The sequence below is a fragment of the Capra hircus genome, chromosome 29, assembly GCF_001704415.2.
Source record: "Capra hircus breed San Clemente chromosome 29, ASM170441v1, whole genome shotgun sequence".
Classification (NCBI taxonomy): Eukaryota; Metazoa; Chordata; class Mammalia; order Artiodactyla; family Bovidae; genus Capra; species Capra hircus.
The window spans coordinates 43,537,647-43,563,851 of NC_030836.1; the positions used below are offsets into that span (position 1 = coordinate 43,537,647).

A 26,205-nucleotide genomic window follows, 5' to 3' on the forward strand; every position below is an offset into this window, starting at 1 on the left:
GGAGCTGGTGCAGGTGGAGGGGAGCAGATTGTTCAGTCATAGGAGGGTCACCCCTGAGGGCCCTCAGCAGAGGGGATGGGGCTGACAGGACACGGAGAGCAAAGCTGCGTGTGGGAATGAGCGAGGGAAAGGGGCCGATCCTTGGCCAGCCGCGCCAAGTCCTTAGAGAGAGAAGGTCGACTTGCTCTGTGACTTTAGCGAAATGCTCACCCTTTCTGAGCCCATGTTCTCATCTCCCAGACCAGCCTCACAGCAGTTACCTCACAAGGTTGCTGGGGTGATTCCAGATGATTGATGTAAGCAAGCTCCCAGCACACAGAAAGGGCTCAAGAACATTCCATTTACTAAGCAATTTGGACTTTATCCCTAGGTCTGTGTTTCCAATGTTTAAACACTAATGTTTTAGCAGCAGAAACCTTTTTATTCAAATGAAAATGTTCTTAGAACCCCATGTTATAAAACCCAGGCAGGAGTGAGGCTACCGTGGGAGCTGGAGCAGGGGTGGGGCCTGTGCTTCTGTCCACGGCGGGGACCTGGGCAGTCAAGAGAGCAGAAGGGGTGTGCGGAGCAGGGGCCTGGCTCCTGGGGGGCTTCAGCACAAACTGGAACCCAGAGTCCTTGGCTCCTCTTGGTCACATTGGACCGTTGGCGGTGCTTCCTCAGGATGCAAGATGGAGGCCCAGGGTCGGTCCAGACATTTATTGAGCACACACCTGGGCTCAGCTTGGGCTGGGAGCTGAGCTCATAGGTGGTGGGGAGAACAGAAACACGGGGAGAATGCAGTGCTTGGGGGAAGCATGGGGTGCTGGGGATGCTCGCTGGGCACTTCCGGTCAAGTGGGCTTTAAGAAGGCTTCCTGGAGGCAGCAAATGATCCAGCAAAGCTTGGAACAATTATTGATAGTAAGTAAGCCCGACAAAAAGGCTGGGAAGGGTGCTCAGGCAGAAGGAACCTCACGGACTGAGCACAGACACACACAGCACAGCCGGTGGAGGTGGAGCCCTAAAGCAATTCATTCGTTTTCCCCACGCAAGCAGGCAAGTGGGGAGGCGGGGAGGGGCAGACTGTGGCAGACAGGTTTCATGGCCCACCAGGGCACCCCCGCCCGCCCCTTCCCCCGCAGGTCCTGGTGGCTGGCATTGAGGCGAACATACCTGTGACCTATGGAATTGGCAGCCAGAGGGGACACGAGAGCACTGGCTGTCAATTCATAGGTCAGAGCCCTGTGCACTCGCTCTTGGCAGCCTGCTGACAGCCCACTGCCCTTCGCCACCCTGGTGCCGGGAGTGTGGCCATGGGGGTGGGGGTCCCTGCTGGTGTGTGCTGGGCAGTCGCAGCTTCGCCTCCTCCGTGGGCGTGGCCCCCACCCCAGATAACAGCAGCCCCACTGGAACTAGTGGTACTTCCACATGGAGTTGCTGTTACAGGGGGTGGGAGCCAGTTGGAGGCCTGGGCCCTGTCCTCACGGCCCTCGGTCCACAGTCTTTTTATGGAGGCTCCTTATCATCTGGGGCCCACACCTGGAGTCTGATGCCAGACTCCTTCTGGGCGAAGTCCAGGCTCAACCCCAGATCTGCTCATAAAGCTGGGAGTGGCTCCCGTTTACAGCTCCTGGGCAGCCTTTGCCCACTGACACCCCACACCCTCTCCCCAAGTTCCTTGTTTCCTCGTTTCTTTCCCAACTAGAGCTGGGCCCCAGGTTCAGGTCTGCCGCTGTGGCCTCCACTCTCTGCCCTTTGCCCACCCTTCCTGCTGCAGCCACAGGGCGGAGACACAGTGAGGGACCACTGGGCATCTGCGATCTCCAAGGACCTCTGAATGCCCAGAACCCTGAGGAGGGCGCCAGACACGAAGCTGGAGATGAGACGGAGAGAATGGTGGGGGGAACAGAGAAGGGGAGACAGAGAAAGTGGGAGAGTGAGGCAGGGGCGCCGAGAGAGGGCGATGAGAGGGGCAGGCAGAGAACAGGAAGCAGACAGAGCTGGGGGGCGGGGAGCATAGAGAACCGGAGAAGGTGCTTGAGACATCACCCCCCACAGAATGCTAAGAACAGGGGTATCAGCCGATTCATTCTGGAAGAACACTCAGCACCTCAGTGGCCCGACAGCCAGCAGGGTCCTAGGAGCTGGGTGACCTTGAACAAGTGGCTTAACCTCTCTGAGCCGCTGCTGGTTCTCATACCAGGGTGTGTGAGGTCACCCTGGCCGGCGCTGTTGCAGAGCCACCTCCCCTTCCAGCTTTGGGTCCGTTCCCCCAGTGGGGAGAGGAAGCGAGTGTTGGTTGGGGTCCCTGAGCTGGCCCAGGGCCCCAGGGGAACAGCCCTCTCTCCTGCAGTGTGTTCACATCCCCACCAAACAGGCTCTGGCCCCTTACAATAGCGGTCCTGTGAGGCCTAGGGGATTCTTTGGAGAACCCAAAGCTTCTGGGGAGAAAGCGGACCTGGGACTCAGCTTTTAGAGTGGACCTAGGCTATGGACCCCTTTCCCAGCAGTGGAAACCGGCCCTGGGGGGCAGAGGAGGCTGCCCAAGGTCACAGAGCAGGTTCTTTTGAAGACCTGCAGGCAAGACCAAGTACCTGGTTTAGCAGAGGCAGGAGCAGCGGCAGAGATCCCCGTCATCCACTCAGGTTTCCATCGATGGAAACCGAGGCCCAGGGGCAGAAACGACTCGCTTGGGTCACCCAGGAGTTGCCTCGGGGCCCTTCCTTTCTTCTTAGAAGGGCTGGGCTCGGGCGCATCCAGGGTGAGTGGGCAGAGGGGCTGCAGGGACCTAACCCCGCAGGGAAGGCTCTTACCTGGGCGCCGGGCTGGCCCTCGGGGCACGAGGAGGAAGTGGGGCCACTCTGGGCCCAGCGCCTTTTGAGCCGTTGGCCCAGCCCCTGGCTGCAGTTAATGATTACCCTGTCGCTTGTCAATACTGATCCCAAGTGCAGTTCGAAGGGCATCAAACCCTGGACTGTGCTCGGGCAGGGTGGGGCAGTTCCAGGAAGCATCAGCCTGGGCCCCACCTGCCTCTCCTGGTGGCATCAGATCCCAGCCATCAAAACCCCGCTCCCCTGTCACAGCGTGGCCTATCGCCCCACGTGACGTTGAGGACCCTGGGAGCCACTAGGACAAAACTTCTGCCCCAACTCACTTAGGGCCCAGGTCCTCACCGAGGAGGGCCCACCAGGGACACAAAGCGGGTTGGGGGGCTTTGCTGACACCCCAGCAAGGTGAGCATTCTCTATGCCTCAGCCTGGGCCTCAGTTTCCCCATGGGCCCTCCCATCTCAGCGCAGTGCTCCTGGAGAACTGGGTGGGGAGGGGCCCAATAGAGCGGCCCCTTCTTCCTTGTTCAACAGAGACAAGGCAAGAGGTGTGGGGAGGGGCGGGCGATAGCCATTTCCCCATCCCAAGTGTTTCTGTGCAAAAGTCACTGTCAGGCCCCCTTCCAGCCCGTGTTGTCCCCAGCGCCCCTCCCCCTCCAGGGTGGAGCTGGGACCCCAGGGCAGAGGTTCCAGTCACCTGAAAACCTGCTAAGGAAAGCAGGCGTGGCCCCAGAGAGCCCAGCCTTCCAGGAATGGCCTTGACTGACCCTCGTGGCCCCTGGGTCGGCTGGGCAGATGACTGGGAGGGGCCTGAGGCTCAGAGACCAAGGGCAAGGCCTCAGGTCACAGGGTCGGGGCCTCGGCCCCCCTGGGGTCCTGCACAGTCCTACCCTTTGCTCGGGTCCAGTGCCCTCCCAGTGCCCCAGGGAGGGCTGGATTGGGCTTTTTTGGGGGAGGGGCCAAGAAACATAGTCTGGGTGAGGTGGGCTCCAAGGACCATTTCTCCTCTCCTCTCTACTCAGAGCCCGCCAGGTCACAAGTGGTGCCAGGGTGGCAGTCCCCCATGAGAGGGGCGAGGGGCCTAGCGCAGCAACAGGGCAGTGGAGGGGAGGAGCAGAGAGGCGGGCAGGCGGCTGGGTTCGAGGCCAGGGGCGGTGGGTGGGGTGGTGGTGGGCAGGGGGCTGTTCACCTGCCGGGTGGGTGGAGAGGCTGTGGCAACCCCTGGTGGTGAGCTGGGCGGTGCTGGGTACAGAGCTGGGGACGGGGCGGTGCAGGTCGAGGCTGGGGCACTGCAGGTACACAGGGGGGCTGGCGGTGGGCAGTTTATTCCACGTCATGCAGACACTGACCCACACGCTCAAGGAGCTTAAAAATACATTGAGCCACACGGTGTCCGTGCCCCCATCTCCCGCCGAGACACAGAAAGACACTTGGCTGAGTGGGTCCGGGTCCGAGAGCCTCCATTCTGGAACAAGGCAGCGATGTGGGCCCAGGTGGTGGGGGGGCGCGGTGTCCCTTCTCCCGGGAGGAAAAGTGCAGAGACAGGGCCGAGGCCCCAGGCAGGGAAGGTCCACTCTCACAGCGGTGGGCAGCGGGTGGGCCCGTCAGGGTCCTTCCTGGTCCGTTTCTGAAGGCCTGGCCCATCCGGCAGGGGCCACAGCACTCTGGAGGTGCCCCTGGGCTGGCCGGCCAAGGTGGGGTCCTGGGGGCTGCGCTCAGTCCCGGGCCTCGTCCAGACGCCACTTCAGAGCATGGTCCTTGTGCGCGTCGGGGAGGATCTGGTTGCGCATCCCTCCCAGCAGGCTGGACGTGGCCTCAGTGGCCAGGATGAGGGGCTTCACCACGGTCGGGGGCAGCTGGCGGATGACGCCCCCCACGGCGCCGGTCAGCCCCTTCTGTTCGTGGCCCCGAGACGCCACCTCACAGATGGTCTGAGCTGTGTCCAGGATGCCCTGTGGAGGCCAGCGGTCAGTGTGGGGGTCGGTGGCGGGGGTGTGGGTGTGGATGTGGGACGACTGGGAGCGGGACTGGGCCTCCTTACCTCTCGAACCGTGTCGTAGGCCTTGGCCACGCCCTCCCGGAGGTCGGCGGGCTGCTGGCCCTTCCGCAGCCTCCGCACGGAGCGCTTGTCCTGCAGGGAGCGCGAGACGGGCGCCGCTGGGGATAGGATGTCATACACCGTCTCAGCTGTGGCCTGGGGGTGTGGGGGACAGCAGATGAGGAGATAGGACCAGGAGGGAGCCCACTACCCCCCGACAATCCCTGCCTCCCCCACAGCCACACTGTACTGTGCTGCTCCTGGGGTCCTGCCAAGCTCCCAGCCGCCAGGGCAGGGGGCTTTCGGGTGACCTCATGCCTCCTGAGAGGACTCCCCGCACGTCCTCTGGACCCACACCCCTCCTCCTGCCCATCTGGGGGCGCCACAGACGCAGCCCGAGCCCAGCGCCTGCCCTCCCCAGCTGCTCCTCGTGAGCTCCAGGGGCGGCCCTGACAGAGATCTGGGTTCCCCTCTCCCTGGCCGGGCCACACCCCAGCTCACTGCCCTGGGGGGGCCTCAGATACCTGCTTATCCCTCCAGCCTCCTCTCGAGAGATCCTGCCTGCCCCTCCCCAACTGCCCCGAGGATCTGCACGCTCCCCCCTCACTTCTGAGGATGGACACAAACATCTGTCCATCCACCCGCTTCTACTCCAGACCCCAGGGCACTCATGTACAACTGCTCACAGGATAACCCCCGGGCTTCCCCCCGGGCCTGGTGAAGCACAAGGGTCAATCTCTGGTTCACTCAAAAGAACCAGCCCTTCCCCCTCGTCAGGACAACGCCATGAATGGACACCTAGTGGGCTCTAAAGCTGGGGGCCTGACGCTCCCACACAGGAGCCGGGGGCTCCAGGCCGGTCACTTGGCCTCTTGTCTCTGTGATTATTCCTCCTAAGATCTCACACGTCCAGACTGCCCATGCTCGGTGGAGCTATAAGGAGGGAACTGGGCACCGTGGAGCAGAGCCTCCCCGCCCTGGACACTGGGGGTCCGCTCACCTGGATAGCTTGCACCAGCCGGTTGCTGAGTTCCAAGGCGGCCGAGGCTGTGGACGAGCCAAAGGAGGCGGCACCGCGCTGCAGTCCCCGCATGAGGCGGCCGTCCTTCCTGTACTGCTCGATGGGCAGCCACAGCAGGTCCCGGAACCCCTGGACTAGGGGCACAGGGTGGACAGAGATGCCCAAGGCCGCCCCCACCTACCCTGCTGCGGGAACTCGTCCACTTAACTCCCCAGAGTGGCTTCTAGGCTGCCCGAGTATGGCAGTTTCCAGAGCCTCCAAAGTCAGATACTCACAGAGCTGGACGACCGAGTGCATGGGGCCCACGCCCCCCAGCAGCCCAGGCAGCTGGTTCTTGCGGATGTCCTGCAGCCACTCGTTGAGCGCGTAGCCCAGCACCTTGTCTACACCCAGGAGCCTGGGACGGGGCGGGGAGAGGAGGGCGGGGCGGGCAGGGCCTCTCACTGAGGGGGTCACAGGGCCAGAGGGAACCAAGGCACCCAACATACCCCACAGCTCCACCCAGCCCTGTATGGAGGGACTGACTGAGCCCATTTCACAGAGGACAAAACTGAGGTGCCAGAAGTGTGAGGTCTTGGCCAAGGCCCGAGTCAGGAACAGAGAGAGGGCCCTGTGAAAGGCCTGGAGGCTCACCCATGCCGGCAGCAGAGCCGCTTTAGCTTCAGCTCGGAGCAGTTGAGCTGGGCCAGACCGATGAGGAGACCTGCGAAAGTGCCCTGGGCAGGGGAGAGGAGCTGGAGTTTACACCCTGGGACCCCGGGACCGGCCCAGCCCCACCGGAGCCACTAGAGGCTGACAGCGGCTGGTATTGCCTGGCCCCCTGGCCTCCTAAGGCCTTGGCAGGACGGGGACCTGACAACCCACTCACCACCTGGTCCATGGTGACGTGCTTGCCATGGTAATCCAGCCAAATGGGCACCTCAGACGTGAAGCGGAACTCCCTGGGTAGGGAGTGAGGAGAGGGTCCTGAGGTCACTGGCCTGGCCCCTTGCAGCCTGGCCCGGGGTCCCCAGCCCAATGCCCTACCTGAAGTAGATGGGCTGCTGCTCGGTGGGGGGGACGCCATGCCTACCACCTGCGGCCTCCTGGGAGCTGGTGGTCTCCACACCCTCGGGCTGCCCTTCCTGGGGGCCGCTGGGTGGGACCGGGGTCTCAGGGCGAGCTGGAGGGGAGAAGGCGGGGACAGACTGGGGGTGGGCCCAGGCATGGCGGTGAGGCAGGAGGCCCGGACCCTCCCCTCACCGGCCCAGTTGCTCACCTTCGGCAGAGTTCTCTGCTGGGACCACGGGGTTGATGCTGGCCGCCAAGGTGGTGAAGAAGTCCCTGAGGAAGAGCAGGGCGTCCTGTGGGGAGTGAAGGGGTCAGACTCAGAGGCTGGCGGGGGCAGCGGGCTCGGCTCAGGCTCCGTCCCCACGCGGCCCGCTCACCTGATCCACGTTGAGCCGCAGGGGCAGCAGCGAGACGCGGAGGCAGCACTCGGGGCCCCCCAGGTTGGTCGCGGGGGCCACGTGCAGCGCTTTGACCTTGAGCTGAAGGCAGGAGGTGAGCTCTGGGCCCCGCTGGGCCTCAGGCCCCCACGCCCCCACCGCTCACCCAGCTGGTCCTGCAGAAGCTGCTCCCTCAGTGAAAGCCGCCTGTGCCCCCACCCTCTGGGACTCACAAATGGCTGGGGTGCGTGTATGCATGCGCGCGTGCGGGCGGACCACGGGCCCGTACCATGTTGGAGTGGGTGCGCCGTGGCATGCGCTCGCTCGTGTGGAGATACAGGAACTTGTTGATCTGGGAGGAGGCCAGCCGGTCGCGCACCTCCAGCTCCTGCACGATGAACACCTGGCGGGACAGCGGCTGCTCCTCCAGCTCCCTGCCGGGGACGACCGGGCCTGGCTCTGCCGGGTACGCCTCGTGCTGGAAGCTCACCTGCAGGGCGCACGGCGGCCTGAGCAGGCGCTCCCCACACTCTCAGCCCTCCCCTGCCCCCCAGTCTCAGCCCCACACGGCTGTCCTGCCAGCCCCGTTCTCACAGCCCTCCCATCTCTGGAGGGGCAACGGCACCCCCCGTCACTCTCGAGGGCAGACCCCGGTGCGGTCCTCCCCAGCACCTCTCCATCGCTACGGCTGTCAGTCCTGCCTCCTCTATAATCCCTCCAGTCCCTCTGCAGTGTCACCTCCGCAGCCGCCCCTGGCCCCTGGGCTGCCGCTCCCCTTCCCTGAACACCCCCCACCCACCCCCGCTCACCCCCTCCAGCCCCTTCTCCTTCCACCCAGAGGGACCTTCGTAAAGTGTTCGCCCGCCCACCCCACGCCTGCAGACTCCTCCCTGAGGCCTGGCCAGGCCGTGCTCTTCCTCCAAGCCCACCCTCGGCCCTTGCCCTTGATGTGCGGCACCCTGGCCTCTCTGCTCTTGACAGATCAAAGCCTCCCTCAGCCACAGGCCCTTGGCCCGGCCTTCTCTCTCCATCACTCAGCGCTGTCATCAGCTCCCTGGCCTGTCTGGAGTCCGAGGCGCCCTTGCCATCCCTCTGAAGCACTTCTCAGCACCAGCGCCCTTGCGAGCTGGGGGGTGGGTCTGTGCAGGCTCGCTCTCAGTATGCGGCCCTTGACCCAACACCATTTCTCAGGCCAGCCTGGTCTGCTCTCTCCCTCATGGACACTCGGTGCAGCAGCCCATCCTGTGGTTCTTTCCGCTGTCCCTCTGGTAGAACCCAGAACAGCCCGTGGTCTTCAGGGCCTACGCAGCCTGCCCGGGGTCGGATCTCCGGCCTCGTCTCCTACTGCTCCCCTCCCTTCTCAGCGGCAGTCCCGCCGGCCTCCTTGCTGGTCCCAGAACATGCAAGGGATGCTCCTGGCTTGTAGCCCTCGTGCTGTGCCCTCTGCCTGAAAACCTCCTGGCTCACTTCCTCACACCTTTGTGCAAAATGGCACATTTGCACGAGGACTTTCCAGCCCTCCCCAGTGCTCCCTAAGCCCTCTCTCTGTTCACATTCCCCAAGCACTTATCACATTTGAATACATGTATATATAGTCTTTGGAGGCAGGCATGGCAACCCAGTCCAGTACTGTAGCCTGGAGAATCCCATGGACAGAGGAGCCTGTCCACAGAGTTGGACACGACTGAAGTGACCTGGCAGATGCGCATGTGTAGTCTTATCAGGCTCCCTCTACTATGACACAGTGACAGGAAGGCAAGTTTCTATCTGCTTCGCTCATCGCTGCATCCAGCACTCAGAACAGCAGAGCCGCAGCTGACCGAGTGCACGACCCGCGGGTTCCGTGGAGTGAAGCGCTAGCTGGGCAGCGGGGAAGGGAGGGCCTGTTCTGGTCCCCCACCCAGTCTGCCTTCTGTGCCCGAGCCCCTGGCTCACCTTGTTGACCCCGGTCCCCACCCCTGCCTCCTCTGCCCGAGCCCCCCGCTCACCTTGCTGACCCCGGTCCCCATCCCTGCCTCCTCTCCCCAAGCCCCCCCCCCCCCGCTCACCTTGCTGACCCCGGTCCCCATCCCTGCCTCCTCTCCCCGAGCCCCCCGCTCACCTTGCTGACCCCGGTCCCCATCCCTGCCTCCTCTCCCCAAGCCCCCCCCCCCCGCTCACCTTGCTGACCCCGGTCCCCATCCCTGCCTCCTCTCCCCGAGCCCCCCGCTCACCTTGCTGACCCCGGTCCCCACCCCTGCCTCCTCTGCCCGAGCCCCCCGCTCACCTTGCTGACCCCGGTCCCCATCCCTGCCTCCTCTGCCCGAGCCCGCCACCGCTCACCTTGCTGACCCCGGTCCCCATCCCTGCCTCCTCTGCCCGAGCCCCCCACCGCTCACCTTGCTGACCCCGGTCCCCATCCCTGCCTCCTCTGCCTGAGCTCCCCCCCGCTCACCTTGCTGACCCCGGTCCCCATCCCTGCCTCCTCTGCCTGAGCCCCCCCACTCACCTTGCTGACCCTGGTCCCCATCCCTGCCTCCTCTGCCCGAGCCCCCCGCTCACCTTGCTAAGCTGGATCTCCATAAGGACGTGGTGCTGCCTCCCACTGCCCCCCTGCGCACGCCAGGAGTTCTGTGGCCGGTTGGGGCCGGAGCTACGAGAAGGGGAACTCCGGGGGCCTGAGAGGCTGACCCTTGCCCTGGGCAGAGGAACAAGGAACAAGTTGACTCAGAGGGAACAGCCTTCCCACGTTCCCTCTGGGGCCAGAGATCCTCCCCCTGGGAAGTTGGCGGGGCATGGGGAAGAGGAAGACTTAAGGCCAGAAGATGAGGCTTGGGTTCAAGGTCACCAGCTGCCAAAGGTCAGAACTGGACCCCAGCCCGGGCCCCATCTCCTGGGGGCCCCACTGCCACCCACACCCGCTCCTTCTCACCTGTGGCCAGGGTGGGGGCCAAAGTCTCGGCCGCCATAGAGGTGCCAGACGAGGGAGATCTCACGCAGCACCACTCGACTGCTGGGCACGGGGAAGTGGGCAGGTGCCCGCAGCAGGTCCGTGCTGCCCAGCGGCTGTGCAAAGTGCCCGTCCTGCACTACAATGGGGCCTGGGTGCAGCTGCGTCACCACGGGCTCCCCGTCGGCAGGCTGCAGGGAGGACACCACGTGAGCACGTGGGCACAGCAGCTCCCCTGGTCCAGGCCGCTTGTTTCCCCCATCCTCACACCCCTCTCCCCTATTTCACAAAAGGGGGTCTCACGGGCCGTGACCCAGAGGGGCCTGAGTGCCCCGTGCTCCTGCCAGCCCTGCCTCCCTGAACTAAGGTCTAGCTTGTGTGCGACAGTGAGCTCAGGCATTCCCACTGGCACCGGGCGGCCAGGAGGCCAGCACCCTCACAGAGAATGGTTCTCCTCCCCTTCCTGCTATCTGCCCTGCTCCTCTCCCTCCCGACCCTCAATGTCCCCACCCCTCTGCCCTGGACACCATGCCTTGTCACTTCCTCTGGACCTCCATCAACTTCTTCCAAGCCCACAGTGAGGGCTGCCTCCCCAGGGAGCCCTTCTCAGCTCTACCTGTGGTTTCAACCCTCATTCCCGCAGATGGAGACCACCTCCTGCCTCTCTCACAGTGGGAGCTCTAGTTGGGCCCCAAACTGAGCACCCTCTTCCTGGCCCTGCCCAGCCTGCCCACCACACACCAGGATGCCCAGGCCAGGAGCGTCCAGGATGCAGAACTCATCGCTGTCCAGAGTGTCTACATCCCCCTCCTCTTCCTTTTCAGCTTCTTTGGCCCTGGAGCGGGACCCCAAGCTGCCAGTGGGGGCCCCAGCAGCGGGCGAGGGGGGTTGGGCCCCACTCCGTTCTCCGGGGAACAGGTAGACTGACACTGGAGAGGCCTGGAAGAAGGGGCTGCCTGTGGCGGAGAGAGGGGCCGGTTGAGGGGGCTGCCTGGTGCGGGTGCTGACTGCATCTGCTGACCCCACCACACCCTGACCCCACCTGAGGCCTGCGCCAGCTCCCGCAGGCTGCGCTCAGTGTCCAGGAGGGCGTCCGTCAGGTCCCGCTGGTTGATGAGGGCCGTCTCCACCGGCGGGCACGAGGGCAGGGAGGCGGGGCTCTCTGAGAGCTGGGCCGGGCAGGGGGGCACTGGTGAGCTCGAGTTAGGAGGGAGGGGCAGGCCCCAGGGCCCTGGTGGGGGCCGCGGCAGGGGCGGGGCCTGGGCGGAGCTCCGGGAGCCGTGGGGCCAGGCCTCACCTGCACCTTCTGGCCAGCGATCTCCGTGGGGCTGGGCGGCCGGGGTGGGGGGTGCAGGTCCCCCGCGCTCGTCAGGTACTGCAGCAGGTTGATCAGCAGGGCGCAGGAGTCAGCGCAGCTGTGCACGTGCATCGCATTGTTGGAGCAGCGCAGCTCGAACAGCGGCTGGCTCTGCAGGGCGGGGCGGGGGTCAGCCCTGGGATGGTCAGTCAACAACCCACTGGACACATGGGCACACTCAGCCTGAGGGGAAGAGGGGCTTCGCCCAGGGCTGTCCGAGGAGGCACGGGCGCTCTTCTGTGCCTCCAGGCTCCCGAGTCCTGCACCTCAGCCCGGTGAGCCGGGGCCTGTGGTGGGGGTTTAGTTGCTCAGTCGTGCCCGACTCTTGGCGATCCTATGGACTATAGTCCACCAAGCTCCTCTGTCGAAGGGCCTTTGCAGGCAAGAATACTGGAGTGGGGTGCCATTTCCTTCTCCAGGGGATTGTCCCCACCCGGGGATTGAACCTGGCTCTCCTGCATTATAGGCAGATTCTTTACCAACTGAGCCCCCAGGCCTAGTAACTGTCTTTTACAGACAGGGAAATCAGGGACCCCCAAGGGCTGCCTCCTCAGGCCCTGCTCTTTCTGGACTACAGCTGCCTTGTGCTGGCGGGGTTCCTACGGAGGGATGTCTGCCTAGGACCGGACCCTTCCCAGGAGAGCGGGTAACCACAGGGGAGGGCTACCAGGGACTGTGACCTGAGCCCAGGCCCCGGGGAAGAAGCAAAAGAGAGCAGGCGGGGGACAGTGATGCCCTGAGGCTCTGTCGCCAAGATACCTGCTCTGGCTCCGGGGACCTGGGTAGACCCTGGGCACAGCCACACTCACCAGTCTGTCCTCAGAGTTCCCCTTCCAGGTTTTGATCACAAGTTCCAGGAGGTCAACGTCCACGACGCAGACATAATCTGAGGCAGAAAGCAGAAGAGGGCCCTGTTGCCTCCTCCTACCCAGCCCCAGCCCTGGTGGGAGAGTCTAGGGTTTGAGTGGGTACCACCCTGGTGTGCGTGAGTGTGTCTGTGGGCGCTGAGAGCCTGACCAGCAGCTGGGGGAGGACATCTGGCTGCTCTGGGGGTAGCCAGGCCACAGTCCCTCGGAGGGGAGGGAGCCCAGCCTAGGCCCTGCCCACCTCGCCGCAGATCCAGGGTCTCCATCTCACACTTGTCGGACAGGTACAAGGCGGAGTCGTCGAGGATGAACCTGGCGGGGAACAGGGCTGAGAAGGGCCGGGAGCCGCTGCAGGGCCGCAGCTCCTAAGAAGGTGGGGCTCACAGAGACAGGCAGAAGGGCCCTGACAGGGCGTCCCAAGCTGACAAGAAACTAGTGCTGGCCCTTCTCTGGCCTCAGTGTTCTTATCTGTACAATGGGGAGACCACAGGCCCAGCCAGCAGGCACTCAGGAACACTGGGCAGCATTTCTCTTCCTGCATATCTGTCCAGCTCGTCCACCTCACCTGGAACTCACAGCGGCCCTGGGAGGGAAATGTCCTGCTTTCCCCCTACTGCTTCTAAATATGTAAGAATAAAGCTAATCTCAGATTCTGAGAACAGAACCTGGGCCCTCCCAATCTGTGGGTTCTGCTTCTGAGGACTCAACCAACTGCGGATCAAAAGTATTTTTTAAAAAATCCATTCTTGGTCAGGGAACCAAAACAAACAAACAAACAAAAATCTAGAAAGTTCCAAAAAGCAAAACTTGAATTTGTTGCATGCTAGCAACTACTTACGTAGCATTTACACTGTGTTGGGTGTTAAAAGTAATCTAGAAATGACTTAAAGAATATGGGAGGATGTGCATGGGATACACGCAAATGTTGCACCCTTTTACATAAGTAACTTCAGGGCCCCTGAATTTTGGTGTCACGAGAGGTCCTGGAAGCAATCCCCTGCAGATACTGATAGCTATCCATCTCCTTCCAGTCTTTTCTGTGAAGACACGGAGATGTATACAAACACACCCGCAAAAATCTTAAAAAAAAAAAAATATATATATATATATATATATATATGGCTTTGTATCTTGTTTTTTTTCAGTCAATATTATATGATGGAATTTTTCAATGTTACTCTTAAATTTGACTTAATGGTTGGGTAGGCCATGTTTGGGTCAGGAAAATCCACTGGAGGTGGGCATAGCAACCCAATCCAGTGTTTTTGCCTGGAGAATCCCATGGACAGAGGAGCTGGACAGGCTACAGTCCATGGGGTCGCAAACAGTTGTACACAAATGAAGTGACTGAGCTCAAGGCCATGTTTACTGACTGAGGTCGTAATCTGGGGTCACATAAAGTGTTTACAAGGTTTGGCTATTTTAAATTATACTACGGAGGCTTTATATTTCACCCTTCTTATCCTTTCTTTTTGGCTCTTCCCTGGTAGCTAAGAGGTTAAAGTGTCTGCCTCTAATGAGGGAGAGCTGGGTTCAATCCCTGGGTCAGGAAGATCCCCTGGAGAAGGAAATGGCAACCCACTCCAGTATTCTTGCCTGGAGAATCCCATGGACAGAGGAGCCTGGTGGAATACAGTCCATGGGGTTTTATCCTGAGGACGACCTCCAGAAGCGAGATTATCAGGCAAGAGCTCAAATGCTCTGCCTCAGAGGTCTGACTGCCTCTAGGCAGGGGAAACCTCCTCGACTTCCTCAGAGAGGGATCACTCAGAGGCACAGAAAGGCTCAGACTGGCCTGAGGACACGGAGCGGGCACGCGGGACCCTGGGGAAGGGGCAGCTACAGCCGACCTGGGTGGGATGGACGGGGGGCTTGGGGAGGAGGGGCTGCATACCTGAGCAGGAAGGTAGCGGTGTCCATGACGATGTTGCTGGAGAGGGTGAAGGTCTCAGCAGTGACAAGGACACGTACGGGGAGGTAGAGGGGCCTGGGAGGGAAGGGGTCACATTTGGGCTGGGGCAGCTTCCTTGCTCATGAGAGCCTGGCCCCAGCCCCAGGCCCCCAGGCCCCTGAGCCTGGCTACCTGTAGTCCACGGCACAGGAGAACAGGTGGACGTGTAGGATGGTGATGACCGTTGGAGGCAGGTAGCCCAGCACTGGGTCATCCAGGACATCTAAGAACTCCAATAGCTTTGGGGGCCAGAGGAGAGGTACGTGAGGGTGAGGGAGCTTCTTTCTTCCCCAACCCCAGCCCAGCCCCCTACTTGCTGCCCACCAGCTGTCCACCACAGCCTGGCCCAGGGGCTCTACCCACGAGCCAGCTCCAGTCCAGGGTCAGCTCTGGCCCAGCCCCTCCCCTCGCGCCTGCCTCACCCAGGCCTGGAGACCTGCCCGCTGCACCCCCTTGGCTCACCTGGGAGTGCCAGCTCTGCTCCGGCAGGGCCATGCGGTGGCGCAGGGTGGCCCTGTGCAGCCGCAGGGTCACCAGGAACTCCTGGAGGGCAGGGCAGAGTCAGCACGGGAGCCCCAGGGACCTGGGAGGCAGAGCCCTGACCAAACAGGTGGGCCGGAAGCAGGCGGGCCTGTACCTTGACGTTCCTGTGGGGGTCCAGCTGGATGCGCACCGCGGTCGACAGCATGTGGGGGCCCCGGCCCTGGCCTCTGCGGCCCGAGGCTCCTTCCTCAGTCACCCCGTCCTCTGATGGGTAGATGGTCCGGGCCAGCTGGGCCGGGGGAGCAAAGGCGGGCAGCTCCAGGCGACTGGGCAGTGGGTAGTCATCCATGGCCGCTGGGGAGGTATCTGGTGAGCTCCCCTGCCCAGTTGGTGGACGACCCACTCTACCCAGGGCACACATCCCTCCCGAGAGACCACCCCTGACCATGGACCCCTGGGACCCACGGCAACTGGCCCCCAGCCCTCACACCTCGGTGGTAGAGCGCTGCCTTCTCCGCTTCTAGGCAGAAGTAGCCAAGCCCCGGCTGGCCTCTGTACTGAGAGACACTGAAGATGGTTCCTTGTTCCACGTCCAGCACCAGCTCCCCATGGGCGCCCTCCAGCCGCTTCCCACACTCGTCCTGCAGACAGAGCGCGCAGCCTGGCCTCAGAGGCTTTACTCGGCAGCCCCCACGCCCTCAGGGTCAGGGGGCCTCCAGAGCCCTGGTCTGACTAGGATTGGCTCTGGCCGCTCTCCAGACTGCTGCAGATCCGGGGCAGCACCCAGAGGAGAAGGGTCACCCTCCCTGTCTACCTCCAAGCATCGGATGGTGCCTGCTCGGACCCCGAGCCTTACCTAACCCTAACCCTGAGTGCCTTACACCCGGCAGGTGCTAGTAAGCGGCTGACGGGGCGTGATGGGATGGGTGGGGTGGCATGGGTGGGTCGGAGGGGCAGGTGGGTGCTAATGGCTGGGCAGGCCACACTCGGACCCCAGTGGGGCTTCTGTTTCGCACATTCCCAACTCGGAGCAGCTCACACAGGCCTGGTTTTCCTGCCAGTGGGGGCTCTGGAGTCGGGGGTCCCTGCTCCTGGGCTGTCGTCACCTCCTCTATGCCTCACCTTGGTCTCACAGTGGGCGGTGATCCGGCCCTTCAGCACCGTCACCAGTGCAGAGAAGGTGCTCTGGGAGCGAGGGCTCCGGGACTCACGGGCAAGGGGCTGGGGGGCACCTGATGCCCCCACTGAGAAGTGGGTGTCCTCGTCGTCCGAGTCCGAGTCTAGGGTGAGGTCAAGGAACTGAGTGGCAGGGAGGCCTGGAGGTGGGGGGAGGGTCTGCCACGGCCCCCAGGGCCCCTGGAGCACCCTTCCTACCCAGCCTGAGGGCAGACTTGCACATCTTGAAGCTGTCGTGCCAGAGGCCCGAGGCACCTGGGCAGCCGGCGGCGGGAGCAGGGGCGGGGGCGGGGAGCAGGTCTGCGGGCTCCCACATGAGCAGGTCGTTGTTGATCCTGGGAGGACGGTGGGACCACGGCAGTGAGGGGGGCCCAGCCCAGGCCCTGGCCACCCCCGCCCCGCCCACACCATCACCTGTTGTAGAGGCTCTCGTAGACCTCCTTGCTGGGCAGGAAGACATGGGCGGCGGGCAGGACCACTTCCAGGCTACAGCGGGACAGTGCCAGGGCCCGGTTCTGAAAGGTCCTCATCTCCTCAGGGTCTCCAGGGATCACCATCTTGCAGGGGGAGGGACGCGGGCGGGGAGAGCAGGGAAGGGGATGCGAGAGAGGTCAGGGCCTGCTGCCGGACTTAGAATCTGCTTCCTGAATGCCAACTGTCATTCACACGAGCCTCCTCTACTGGGATGTATGACAGCCATCTTCAGGCTGGTCTGAAGGACTGACTGCATGTGAACCCTGCTCCAAGGGGCCTCATGTATGTTACCTCCTCTATCCCCACGGCAGGCCCCACGAGAGGGCTCATTACACCCACTCTCCGGAAGTAGAAGCTCATCTGTTGTTCACTTTCTAGGTGGTTGGACAATCCTGAGATGACAGCCACCAAGTGGCAGAGCCTGGATTCGAACCTAAGCTGTTTGGACCAGAGGCCAGGCGCTCAACTGCCTCTCACTCAACCCTTAGCACCTTCAGAGAAGAGGATCCCGGGGCCCAGATGTCCACTGCTGAGAAATGGTTGATGGGACGGGGGTCACAGCCGTCCCACCAAGGCCCGTGGCCCAGGGCGCTGCCCTTGCCACAGCCCTCGCTCTCAGGCCCCACAAGCTGCGGTGTTTCTAACTCTTCACTGACCAGATGATGGAAGACATGGAATTCTCACTGGCACTGAGTCACATGTTATCTGGCCCTGCAGGTGGTCTTGTCTCCCTGGCCCACAGCCACCAAGTGGCTCCCGAGAGACTCAGAAAGCCTGGACCTCACCTCTTCCGTCTCGTACATGGTCCTCTTGGAGGAGAAGGGCGAGGGCTCAGGCTCCCTAAGGTCGCACAGGTTCTCAGCCGACAGCTCCAGATCCTCTCCCTTCTCCGGGGCCACTTCCCACTGTGCACTGAGCTGGGGGTTGAGGGTCACCACTACCCTGCCAGGGCACAGGCCTGTCACTGGCCTGCAGGGCCTCCCGCTGCCCTCGGTAGCAAAGCCCTCCTCTCCTGTCTGCTCCTTCCAGAGCCCCGACTTACTGGGGCAGGAAGTACTTGTGCCCAGGGCTCTTGGGATCCAGAGCTTTGGAGACCCGCAGGCAGGGGACGGGCGGCTTCTCTCCATCTTCATAGGTGACTGGAGGGGATGGGGAGGGGTGGGGGTCATCACTGCCACCTTTTCCCATCTCTTCCTCAATACCAGGTGGGTCAGTGGGGGCCTGGAGCCTTGCCCATGACAACTGTGTTTTATTGTTTACGGACCTGTGCCCTCCCTTGCACCCACATTCTGCCATGGTCCTGGGATAAATGGTCCATTCTGCCCACTGCAAAGAGGAGCCCGGGGAATGGAGGGCGCCTCACAAAGCAGATGAGGCATGGACCCCACTCATGACCAGCCCCTCCCAGGGCCCCAAGCCCCCCTCTCCCAGAGGCCTCAGCCCCCTGCCCAAGGGGTTGTCTCCTGAGGGAGTCTTACCATGCAGGTCAGAGCAGGTAAGTTCCAGGCGGGTGGGGGCTGGGGGACCAGGCCCACTGCTCAACTCTGACCGGAACTGGGGCTCAGTCAGCTCCAGTCTCAGCTGCTCCGCCCGCACGGCCCGCCCCGCCCAGGGGTCCCGCTCAGGCCGCAGGTCAGCGATAGGGAAGCGCAGCTGCAGTGTGGCCCGGGGTGCTGAGAGCCGCACCAGCGTGTGCTGCTCAGCTGCCAGCGGGGGCTCTGTCTGCGGGGGGAGAATCAGAGCTGCAGCCACCCCCCGACCCCCGTGGTCAGGAGCGGGAGGATCCGTGCCCCGCTCTCCACCCTGGTTGGGCCTCTCACCAGCAGGCCCGCAGGCAGCTCAGGAGGGGGCGTGGTGGCCTGGAGCAGCAGGGCAGCGAGCCGGTCCAGGGCCCCCAGTTCCACATCCGCCTGGAAGTCGGCCAGGTCCAGGGCCAGTTCTGAGTGACAACGGCAGGCAGGTGGGCGCCGGGGCCGGCTCTGAGGGGGAGGGTGCTCAGGTCAGCGAGGGCCGTGTGGCGGGGGAGGTGAGGGCAGGATGGGCAGGGGTCCCCTGAGCGAAAACAGGAAGAACACAGAGCCCTCCCAAGGTGTGAGGAGACGAGCTCGGGGAAGGACCCAGGAGGGGAGCAGGGTGTCACGGCCTGCTCGAAGCAGACCACCATGCCGCCCAGAACCTACCACCCTCAGCCCTACGGGCTGGCAGGGCTTTGCCATGAACCAGGAGAGGGGCTGAGAGGGTGGCATGCACATGGCCCAGAGGTATTTCAGGGCTCTGGGGTGGGGGTGTGCTCTGGATGGAGCACAGGGACTGGGGTAGCGGGTGGGGGCAGAGGCACCCGGGGAGGCCGGTGGGGGGCAACACCCACAGCAAACAGCCAGGGGCCCCAGGCCTGGAGGTCGGGGGGCTACCTTGGGCACCCGGCGCAGGGTCTGCGTGTGGCGCAGGTGAGCGCAGGGCTGAGCCGAGGCCTGGGGTCGCAGGCTGTTGGGGAAGCTCAGGATCTGGGCAGGGACGGGGAAGATGGGGGGGTCAGGCTGAGCCCCCGCACCCACCCTTGCCGCCAGGCCCAGGCACACCGCACGCACAGACTGCCAGCCCTCACCTCTGCGCACTCAGGCTCCAAGGCGCCCCCGGGCCACAGGCACTCCAGCACCTCCAGCTGCCCGAAGTGCATTTCTGTGCTGGTGACCCGCCGGCCCCTGCTCGTCTGCAGCCCCCAGGACAGCTGCACGGCAGCACCCGTTAGCCTACGGGGAAGAAGCCGGGCGTCAGAGGGGGGACTTCAGGGGCTCGGGGAGTCCCCTCATGCTCAGGCCCGCCTTGGGCTGTACCGGACATGGCTGCAAGGACAGGCCCTCTGGAAGCGCGGTCGGAGACGGTGCAAGTCATGGGAGCCGAAGGACCCATCCACGGAGGCATCGAATTCGGCAAAAAACTGGGTGGTGAGGTCAGGTGGTCCAGAAGACGGGGCAGACGTCTGAAGCAAGGTCAGGGTCACACCCGCCAAGGTCATCTTCAGCAGCGAGTCGGGGCGCAGGGTGTTTGAGGGGGGCACTGGGGCTGTCCTGCCTGAGAGGATAAAGGCTTCACCAGAGGCTCCCCAGAGCTCGTGGGGACCCCAGGTCAAGTGACAGTCAGACACTTGGGCTCAGGGCTGGGAGAAGCCTTGGCCAAGGTGAACCCTGACTCCAACCGGGAGCTTGGCCAGGCAGGGGTGACACGAAGCCTCGTATGTCAGACACTGAGTCCAGGCTCGATTCAACCTGCTCAAGGAAACTGGACAAACTGGAGGTGATAAAGCGCTTACCCAGTACCTGACACATATAAACCCTCCAACATGCAGCCTGGTGGGGTCAGATCTTATCCCTCACGAGGGGAGAAACTGAGTCTCCAAGAGTTTAAGTACTTGGGCCAATGTCACTGACTCTACCACCGGAGCCCCCGGGGAATCCCCCAGTATCACTGACTCTGAAATCCACGCTCTGTCCATCACTTTGCCACCTCCCCTGAGTGTTCCCCTAGAACCAGGTCACCAGTGGTGGACCCCCAGGCCTCCTGCACACACATAAGCAACATGACCCGACACGGTGCCTTCCTCCAGCTCTCCCTGACCTGGGATGACTCACCAGTTGGGGGGGCTTGGGCAGAGAGCCGGCGGGAGGCTGTGGTACTGTGCACAGAGGAGCCCAGGTCTACGTCGGAGAGCGAGAGCTCGGACACAGCTGAGGCCACACTGCTTGTGAGGCCCGCCATGGAGAAGAAGAGGTCTGTGGGCCAGAGGAAGGGGTCTCAGAGACGGCTGGGCTCGGCCCTCTGACCCCTGCACCCATACCGGACTCCCTGGCAATTGCCAGGTCTAGCCCTGCACCCACCAGTGCCCTCTAGGTTGACAAGGGGGTTCGAGAGGGGGTCTGGGCTGAGGGGCTCAGTCCCAGTCCCCGCCTGCAGCTGCTGGTTCAGATCTTGTTCAATCAGCCACAGGTCTTCAGCGCCAAGCGGGCGGCTCTTGTTCAGCTTGTCCACCAGGCTCTCAGGGTCTGCCAGGGAGGACATGGCCTTGTGTCAGTCCTGTCTGCCTGCCCCTTCCCAGCCATCCTCCCCCACCCCCCAGACTACCCAGACGCCTCACCTGCAAGGCTCACAGCACCGAGCAGTTCCTGAAGCTGCTGGAGCTGCCGTGGGGTCAGGAGCAGGTGCAGGGAGCCCAGCTGTCCACACACCTCCAGCTGGGGGAGGAGCGAGCAACCATGGAGCTCATGCCAGCCGCTGCGGCCACCCACCTGCCCTCACCCGAGGAGGCAGCCTGCCAGCCGCCAGGCTGAGCTCGGCCACCAACTAGCTGTGCGACCCTGGCCCCAACTTGACCACTCTGAGCCTCTGTTTCCGTTTCCCCAGTTGCCTAGAAGGCAGTGAGCTCCCCTCTTCCAATGACCTCGCTCTGTCCCAGGGAATACCAGCTCTGCTCAGAAGGATGCTGAAATGGGGTATAATTCCTTGTCCCCAGAGGTCTGGGGACCCACCTTGGGGCCTGGGAACGCCTCATTCTGCTTCAGTTTCACTGTCAGCTCCAGGCACCCTGAGCAGCTGCCGATCTGCAAGGGCGGCTGTGGGGGTCCTTCCTGGGAGACGAGATATAGGAGAGGAGGGATGGAAAAGGTGCAGTCAAGTGGCACTAGTGGTAAAGAATCCGCCTGCCGATGCAGGAGACGCAAGAGATGTGGGTTCACTCCCTGGGCTGGGAAGATACCCTGCAGGAGGAAATGGCAACCTGCTCCAGTATTCTTGCCTGGAAAATTCCATGGACAGAGGAGCCCGGTGGGCTACAGTCTAAGGGCGCTCAAAGAGTCAGACATGATGGAGCACACACATGGTTAGAAGGGGTGGAGAGAGGCAGGTGGGTCAAGGGCCAGCAAAGACAGGGATTCGAAGGAGAAAGAGATTGTGAGGACCAGAGTTGGCCCACCTGCTGGGGGAGCTCCTCGAAGTGCAGGCGGACCCCCGCCAGCTGCAGCAGCTTGTGAAGGAAGGCAGGAGGCTGGTGCACATCCACCGGGGGCGCCTGGCTTGGGTCTCGCACCGCCTCATCGCAGTACTCCAGTCTGGGGAGTGGAGGATCAGACTGGCGGGCCACCGCGAGCTGGGGTCCCCTGCCACGCACCATACTCTAGAAGTCTGGGGTCAGTGACGTCCGGCCTGCCGAGCTACTGCACCGCAGCCAGGCCATCCTGGAACTCCACGGCCAGCTCTTGCTCCACAGACCCTCGGCGTGTGACCTGATCCTGGGGGCCCAGCACCCTGGCCCTGCACCACCCAGCCCCTGGACACCACTCCAGGCTCCCAGCATGGTCCACCTCCCTCTGCCACGGCCACAGCCCAGGCCCACTCAGACTTGCCCTGACACCTCCGAGGAGCCCGGGATGGGGAGGCAGGCAGGGCCAGGGCCATTCAGTAGCCCCTCGCTCCCCTCCCCATTCACACAGCCCACCTGTTCGGCCTGCCCTTACCTCTGCACATGGGCCTCCACTGCCACGCCACGCTCCCCAGTGCCCAGCGAGTGCTCCACCCTCACAACAGTATCTAAGAAGGTCACCTTGATCCTTCGCAGTACTGAGGGGGTGGGGAGGGGGGGTCTCAGGTCAGGCAGAGTAGTGAAGGCCGGACAGTTTCCCTGTCAGGCAGCAGGGTGCTGCCTGAGGTCCTTGTGCTAAGGGTCATGGAGGGGCCTACTCACCAGTCTCGATGGTTTGGGCGAACATCTCCAGTCCTTCCAGGGGCTGCGGTGGCTCAGAGGGCTCAGGCAGCCCGTCCCGCAGGCATTCCTGAGCCAGCTGCATGCTCGTGGTCATGCACGAGGCCCAGCTCTGTGAGTCGGCGGTCCCCGGCCCTGCAGGTAGGAAGAGGGTCTCAGGGCAGGCGGGCCCAGTCAGATCCTGGGTGCCCAGGCCCACTCCCACTGTCTGCTCCCCTCCCCCACCCCCACCTGAGCTTTACCCTGCTCTTACCTGGGCCCTGGCGGGGTTGTAAGGTGAGCTGGAGGCCTGACACGTGCACAGTGCAGTGGTCGGTAAGCAGGGCAGCCCAGGGCACGGCCACTTCAATGGAGCCCACGAAGCCTTCCACCAGCTCCAGTGGCGACTCCATAGACTCCAGTACCTCATTCACGGACTGGGAGCAAACAGGAGACAAAGCCAGCTCAGGGAACTCCCAAACCCAACTGTCTCCCTGGCTACTGCACTCACCAGGCCGTTCCACTTTGGAGAGCACTCTTGCTCTCCCATCCCTCTACGTGTTACTTACCAAATCCTACCTTTGCTCAACTGATCCCTACTCTTGGCTGCCCTATTACTGTACAGTCCAACACGCCCAGTCTTTCAAACCTGAGGATGGGGGAGCTGAAGGAGGAAGAGGAGGGAGCCAGGCAGAGGGGATGGAAGGGAGGGTTCCAGGCATGGGAACAGCATGTGCAAAGGCCACGTGGACTGCCGCAGCCCACGTTCACCTGGACAAGCACAGGGTTTAAGGGGAGTGTCCGGGAGAGGCAGGCAGAGGCTGACCTGAGCTGGAGGAGGACTCCCAACTCCACCTGGTATAGCTGCACCTCTCTCTGAGGCACAAGGCTACAGCCTCCCGTTACAAAGAGACGGGCAGCCCCCTGCACCCAGTCTGGGAGCTCCCTGGCGGCAGGAGCCCACCTGCCTTCATGGTGTGACTCTAGGCACTGTGTGGTGCCACCCAGAGAGGGCCTCAGTAAACCTCTGTTGGATCCATGAATAAAATACATGGCAGAACCAGAAGGTCCACAGAGATCAAGTGCAAATTCCTTACCCAGAGATCCAAGATGGGGAAACTTGAGGCCTAAACAGAAGGCACTCGTCTAGTCACCCAGTGTATTCTAGGAACTGAGATTGAGACCTGGGCTTTTCTCTTCCTCCTATCGCAGGGTCCCCAGGGACCAGGCTTCTCTGGGGGTCCACAAGGTAGGGGCTGCAGGCCTAGCAGCTTGGAGAAGGGTGGGCATATTGGGAAATAATTTGCATTCCACCAGGGGTCAACTCCTCCCTGGAGGCTAGGAAGGAAAGCAGCTTAGCTAGGAGTCAATTCACTCCCCAGCCAGAGGGCAGGGCAGGTGGGAGTGTAGAAAGACTACAGGTTTGGGCCAGTTTAAGAGGCTGAGGTTAGAGGTCAGAAAAGGTCTTCTGCATGGGGATTCACAGGTAAGAAGTGTCACCAACTCTGGGCCCAGGGGTCTCCTCTGCTCCACATTTGCTCAGGAAGGCCTGGTCTACCGTAAAGCCCAACTCTTCTTGCCCAGACTATATTGAGGTGAGGCACACTGTCTGCTCCCCCAGAAAACTGAGAAGCCCCTGTCCTCATGGCGGCTTCCCTGGTGGCTCATTTGTTAAAGAATCCACCTGTAATTCGGGAGACCCGGCTTCGATGGCACCCACTCCAGTATTCTTGCCTGGGAAATCCCATGGACAGAGCAGCCTGGCTGGCTACAGGGGGTGGTCCATGGGGTCGCAAACAGTAGTATACAACTTAGCGACTAAACCACCAACCACCACCTGTCCCCTTGCCCACCCCTGTTGCTCTGGACTTGAGGGCTGACCTAGTGCCAGCCCTGGTCTTTCGCCTCTACGAGGAGGCTCCTTTGCAACTTCCCAGGTCAGCTGTACCATGAGTCACAGCTCTTTACCGCCCCCAGCCTCAGGCCTCTGACCCAGACCTTATTCCTCTCTGCTTGCCCAGAATCTCTCTCCTCTCTGCCTCAGGCCAGACCTCTCCACCTTTCCTCCAGGGCTTTCCTCTAGGTGATGCTAGATGCTGATGTCCAAGCCCCTCCCCAAACACCCATTTGGTCCATCCCACTCTCCCCAAAGCAGGAAGTAGGCAGCAGTGGCAGTCACACAAAGTGTTGATCAACAAGGGTGCTGACGCGGTTGTTGACATCTGTATCCGGAGATGAACACCACCCACTGAGCCTGGGACGTGGGGTCAGGAGGTCAGGGCACCTTTCCCACAGGTGCCCACAGCAGGGTCCTGGACCCCTTCCAGGCTTCCCCAACCAGCTGTATGTCCCAACTCTGCCACATCCGTGGCCTGGTCCCACCAGAGCCCCCTAGTTCCTGCAATCCCTCCTCACCTTCTCCTTAGCCCCTTGACAACACCCTCAACTCTGGCCCCCAATTTGATACGCTTATCCTGTCACTCTCCAGAGAAGTGACATCCGGCTCCCCAGCCTCAGTTTCTCTTCCTGCGAAGGAGAGGCAGGGACCCCTTCCCGTCTAGCTTCTGGCTCTGGACGCGACTGGCTGGGGCCCCTCTGACCCCTGGAAAGGGCCGGACGCCCAAGGCCTCTCCACTCCGGTGCCTGGTCCCTTAGGTCGACCCTTTCGCAGGCAGCCTCAGGCCGCTGAGCCCCCCGAGTCTGACCCTTCCCGGGTTCGGATCCTCACCCAGATCTCCAGATGTATATCCCGCAGGGCAACGCTGCCCTTGTACAGATCCAGGCTGAGCTGGTCCAGGCTGAGGTGCTCCTGGAAGAAGTGACCCAAGTAGTGGTGAAGCAGGTAGCGGCAAACCCGCTCTTTCACACAGTTCGACCACGGCCACAGCCATCGTGACATCTCGGGGACCGCCGGGCCTGGGCCGCTTCCACTCGCCGCCTGCCAGCGTTCCCCGTCCGGTTGTGCTGTTCACTAGAGCCCCCGGCTCACCCCGCCGCTTCTCTTAGGGCCAGGCCGCACCCCCGGACGCCCGACCACGCCCCCCACGCTCACTGCCATTGGTCACTGCAAAGGGCGAGGCCTACTGATTGGCTGCGGGGGCGGAGCCTTCAGGCGCGAAAAAAGGGACTGGGCTCCCAGTACGATATAGAGCTCCCGATATTGATTTACGCTTGCGTATAAATTCTGTGTGGGTGGACCTTTAACCTCTCCTACGGGCTCCGGGAAGGCTGTAGCCTGAGGTGCCAGCCCTTCAAAGGAATGCGCATGTGCCAACACGTCCAATTGGTACTTGAGGTGGTTGAAGAGGATTTAAAGGGACAGTGTCCCATTAAACTTAGTAAAAGCTTTCTAGAGGACTACTTAGTGTCAGAGCCCCAGCACTCATCTCTAGAAACAATTAACTGAAAACATTTGCATTCTGAGCATTACTTTGCTAGCGTGTGAGATGCTTTTGAACTGTGGTGTTGGAGAAGACTCTGGAGGGTCCTTTGGACTGCAAGGAGATCAAACCAGTCAGTCCTAAAAGAAATCAGTCCTGAATATTCATTGGAATACTAAAAGCGAAGAACTAAAGCGCCTCTTGATGAAAGTGAAAGAGGAGAGTGAAAAAGTTGGCTTAAAACTCAACATTCAGAAAACTAAGATCATGGCGTCTGGTCCCATTACTTCATGTTAAATAAATGGGGAAAAAATGGAAACAGTGGCTGACTTTATTTTGAGGGGCTCCAAAATTACTGTAGATGGTGATTGCAGCCATGAAATTAAAAGACGCTTGCTCCTTGGAAGAAAAGTTATGACCAAACTTGACAGCATATTAAAAAGCAGAGACATTACTTTGCCAACAAAGGTCTGTCTAGTCAAAACTATGGTTTTTCCAGTAGTCACATATGGATGTGAGAATTGGACTATAAAGAAAGCTGAGCGCCGAAGAATTGATGCTTTT

The 26,205-nt window shown here is 62.0% G+C and overlaps 1 protein-coding gene and 1 non-coding gene across 3 annotated transcripts; both read right to left on the reverse strand.

Annotated features, from left to right (window-relative positions):
- MIR192 (microRNA 192) lies at window positions 1,128-1,234 on the reverse strand. Its single transcript, NR_129626.1, has one exon. It is a non-coding gene; the product is annotated as a microRNA 192 (primary transcript).
- Window positions 4,115-25,290, reverse strand: ATG2A (autophagy related 2A). Of its 2 annotated transcripts, none has more exons than XM_018043329.1 (41): window positions 24,990-25,290; window positions 22,536-22,698; window positions 22,265-22,417; window positions 22,038-22,140; window positions 21,497-21,632; window positions 21,054-21,152; window positions 20,663-20,759; window positions 20,406-20,570; window positions 20,160-20,300; window positions 19,365-19,602; window positions 19,136-19,280; window positions 18,942-19,034; window positions 18,351-18,509; window positions 18,009-18,252; window positions 17,573-17,669; window positions 17,316-17,472; window positions 16,471-16,613; window positions 16,255-16,391; window positions 16,003-16,160; window positions 15,371-15,521; window positions 15,035-15,234; window positions 14,860-14,940; window positions 14,530-14,636; window positions 14,341-14,433; window positions 12,688-12,758; window positions 12,390-12,466; window positions 11,521-11,691; window positions 11,266-11,392; window positions 10,965-11,179; window positions 10,206-10,414; window positions 9,836-9,971; window positions 7,584-7,784; window positions 7,295-7,396; window positions 7,126-7,210; window positions 6,894-7,029; window positions 6,739-6,808; window positions 6,501-6,583; window positions 6,143-6,264; window positions 5,847-6,001; window positions 4,850-5,002; window positions 4,115-4,760 (listed from the first exon to the last, which is right to left on the reverse strand). In XM_018043329.1, exons 1-41 carry the CDS (start codon window positions 25,158-25,160, stop codon window positions 4,524-4,526), a joined length of 5,781 nt encoding a protein of 1,926 aa, XP_017898818.1. In that variant the 5' UTR covers window positions 25,161-25,290; the 3' UTR covers window positions 4,115-4,523. The 2 variants fall into 2 exon arrangements, with proteins under 2 accessions (XP_017898818.1, XP_017898817.1); XM_018043328.1 differs by having other exon boundaries at window positions 6,736-6,808; window positions 24,990-25,289.

What these genes read in the sequence shown, in the direction of transcription:
- ATG2A (XM_018043328.1), bottom strand. Translation starts at nt 25,160, where the DNA reads ATGTCACGATGGCTGTGGCCGTGGTCGAACTGTGTGAAAGAGCGGGTT. An exon ending in CGCCCAAACCATCGAGACTG is followed by an intron (nt 22,141 to 22,264) that starts GTGAGTAGGCCC and finishes CCACCCCCTCAG; the next exon opens with TACTGCGAAGGATCAAGGTG. An exon ending in ACGTCACCATGGACCAGGTG is followed by an intron (nt 6,584 to 6,735) that starts GTGAGTGGGTTG and finishes TCCCCTGCCCAG; the next exon opens with GGCACTTTCGCAGGTCTCCT.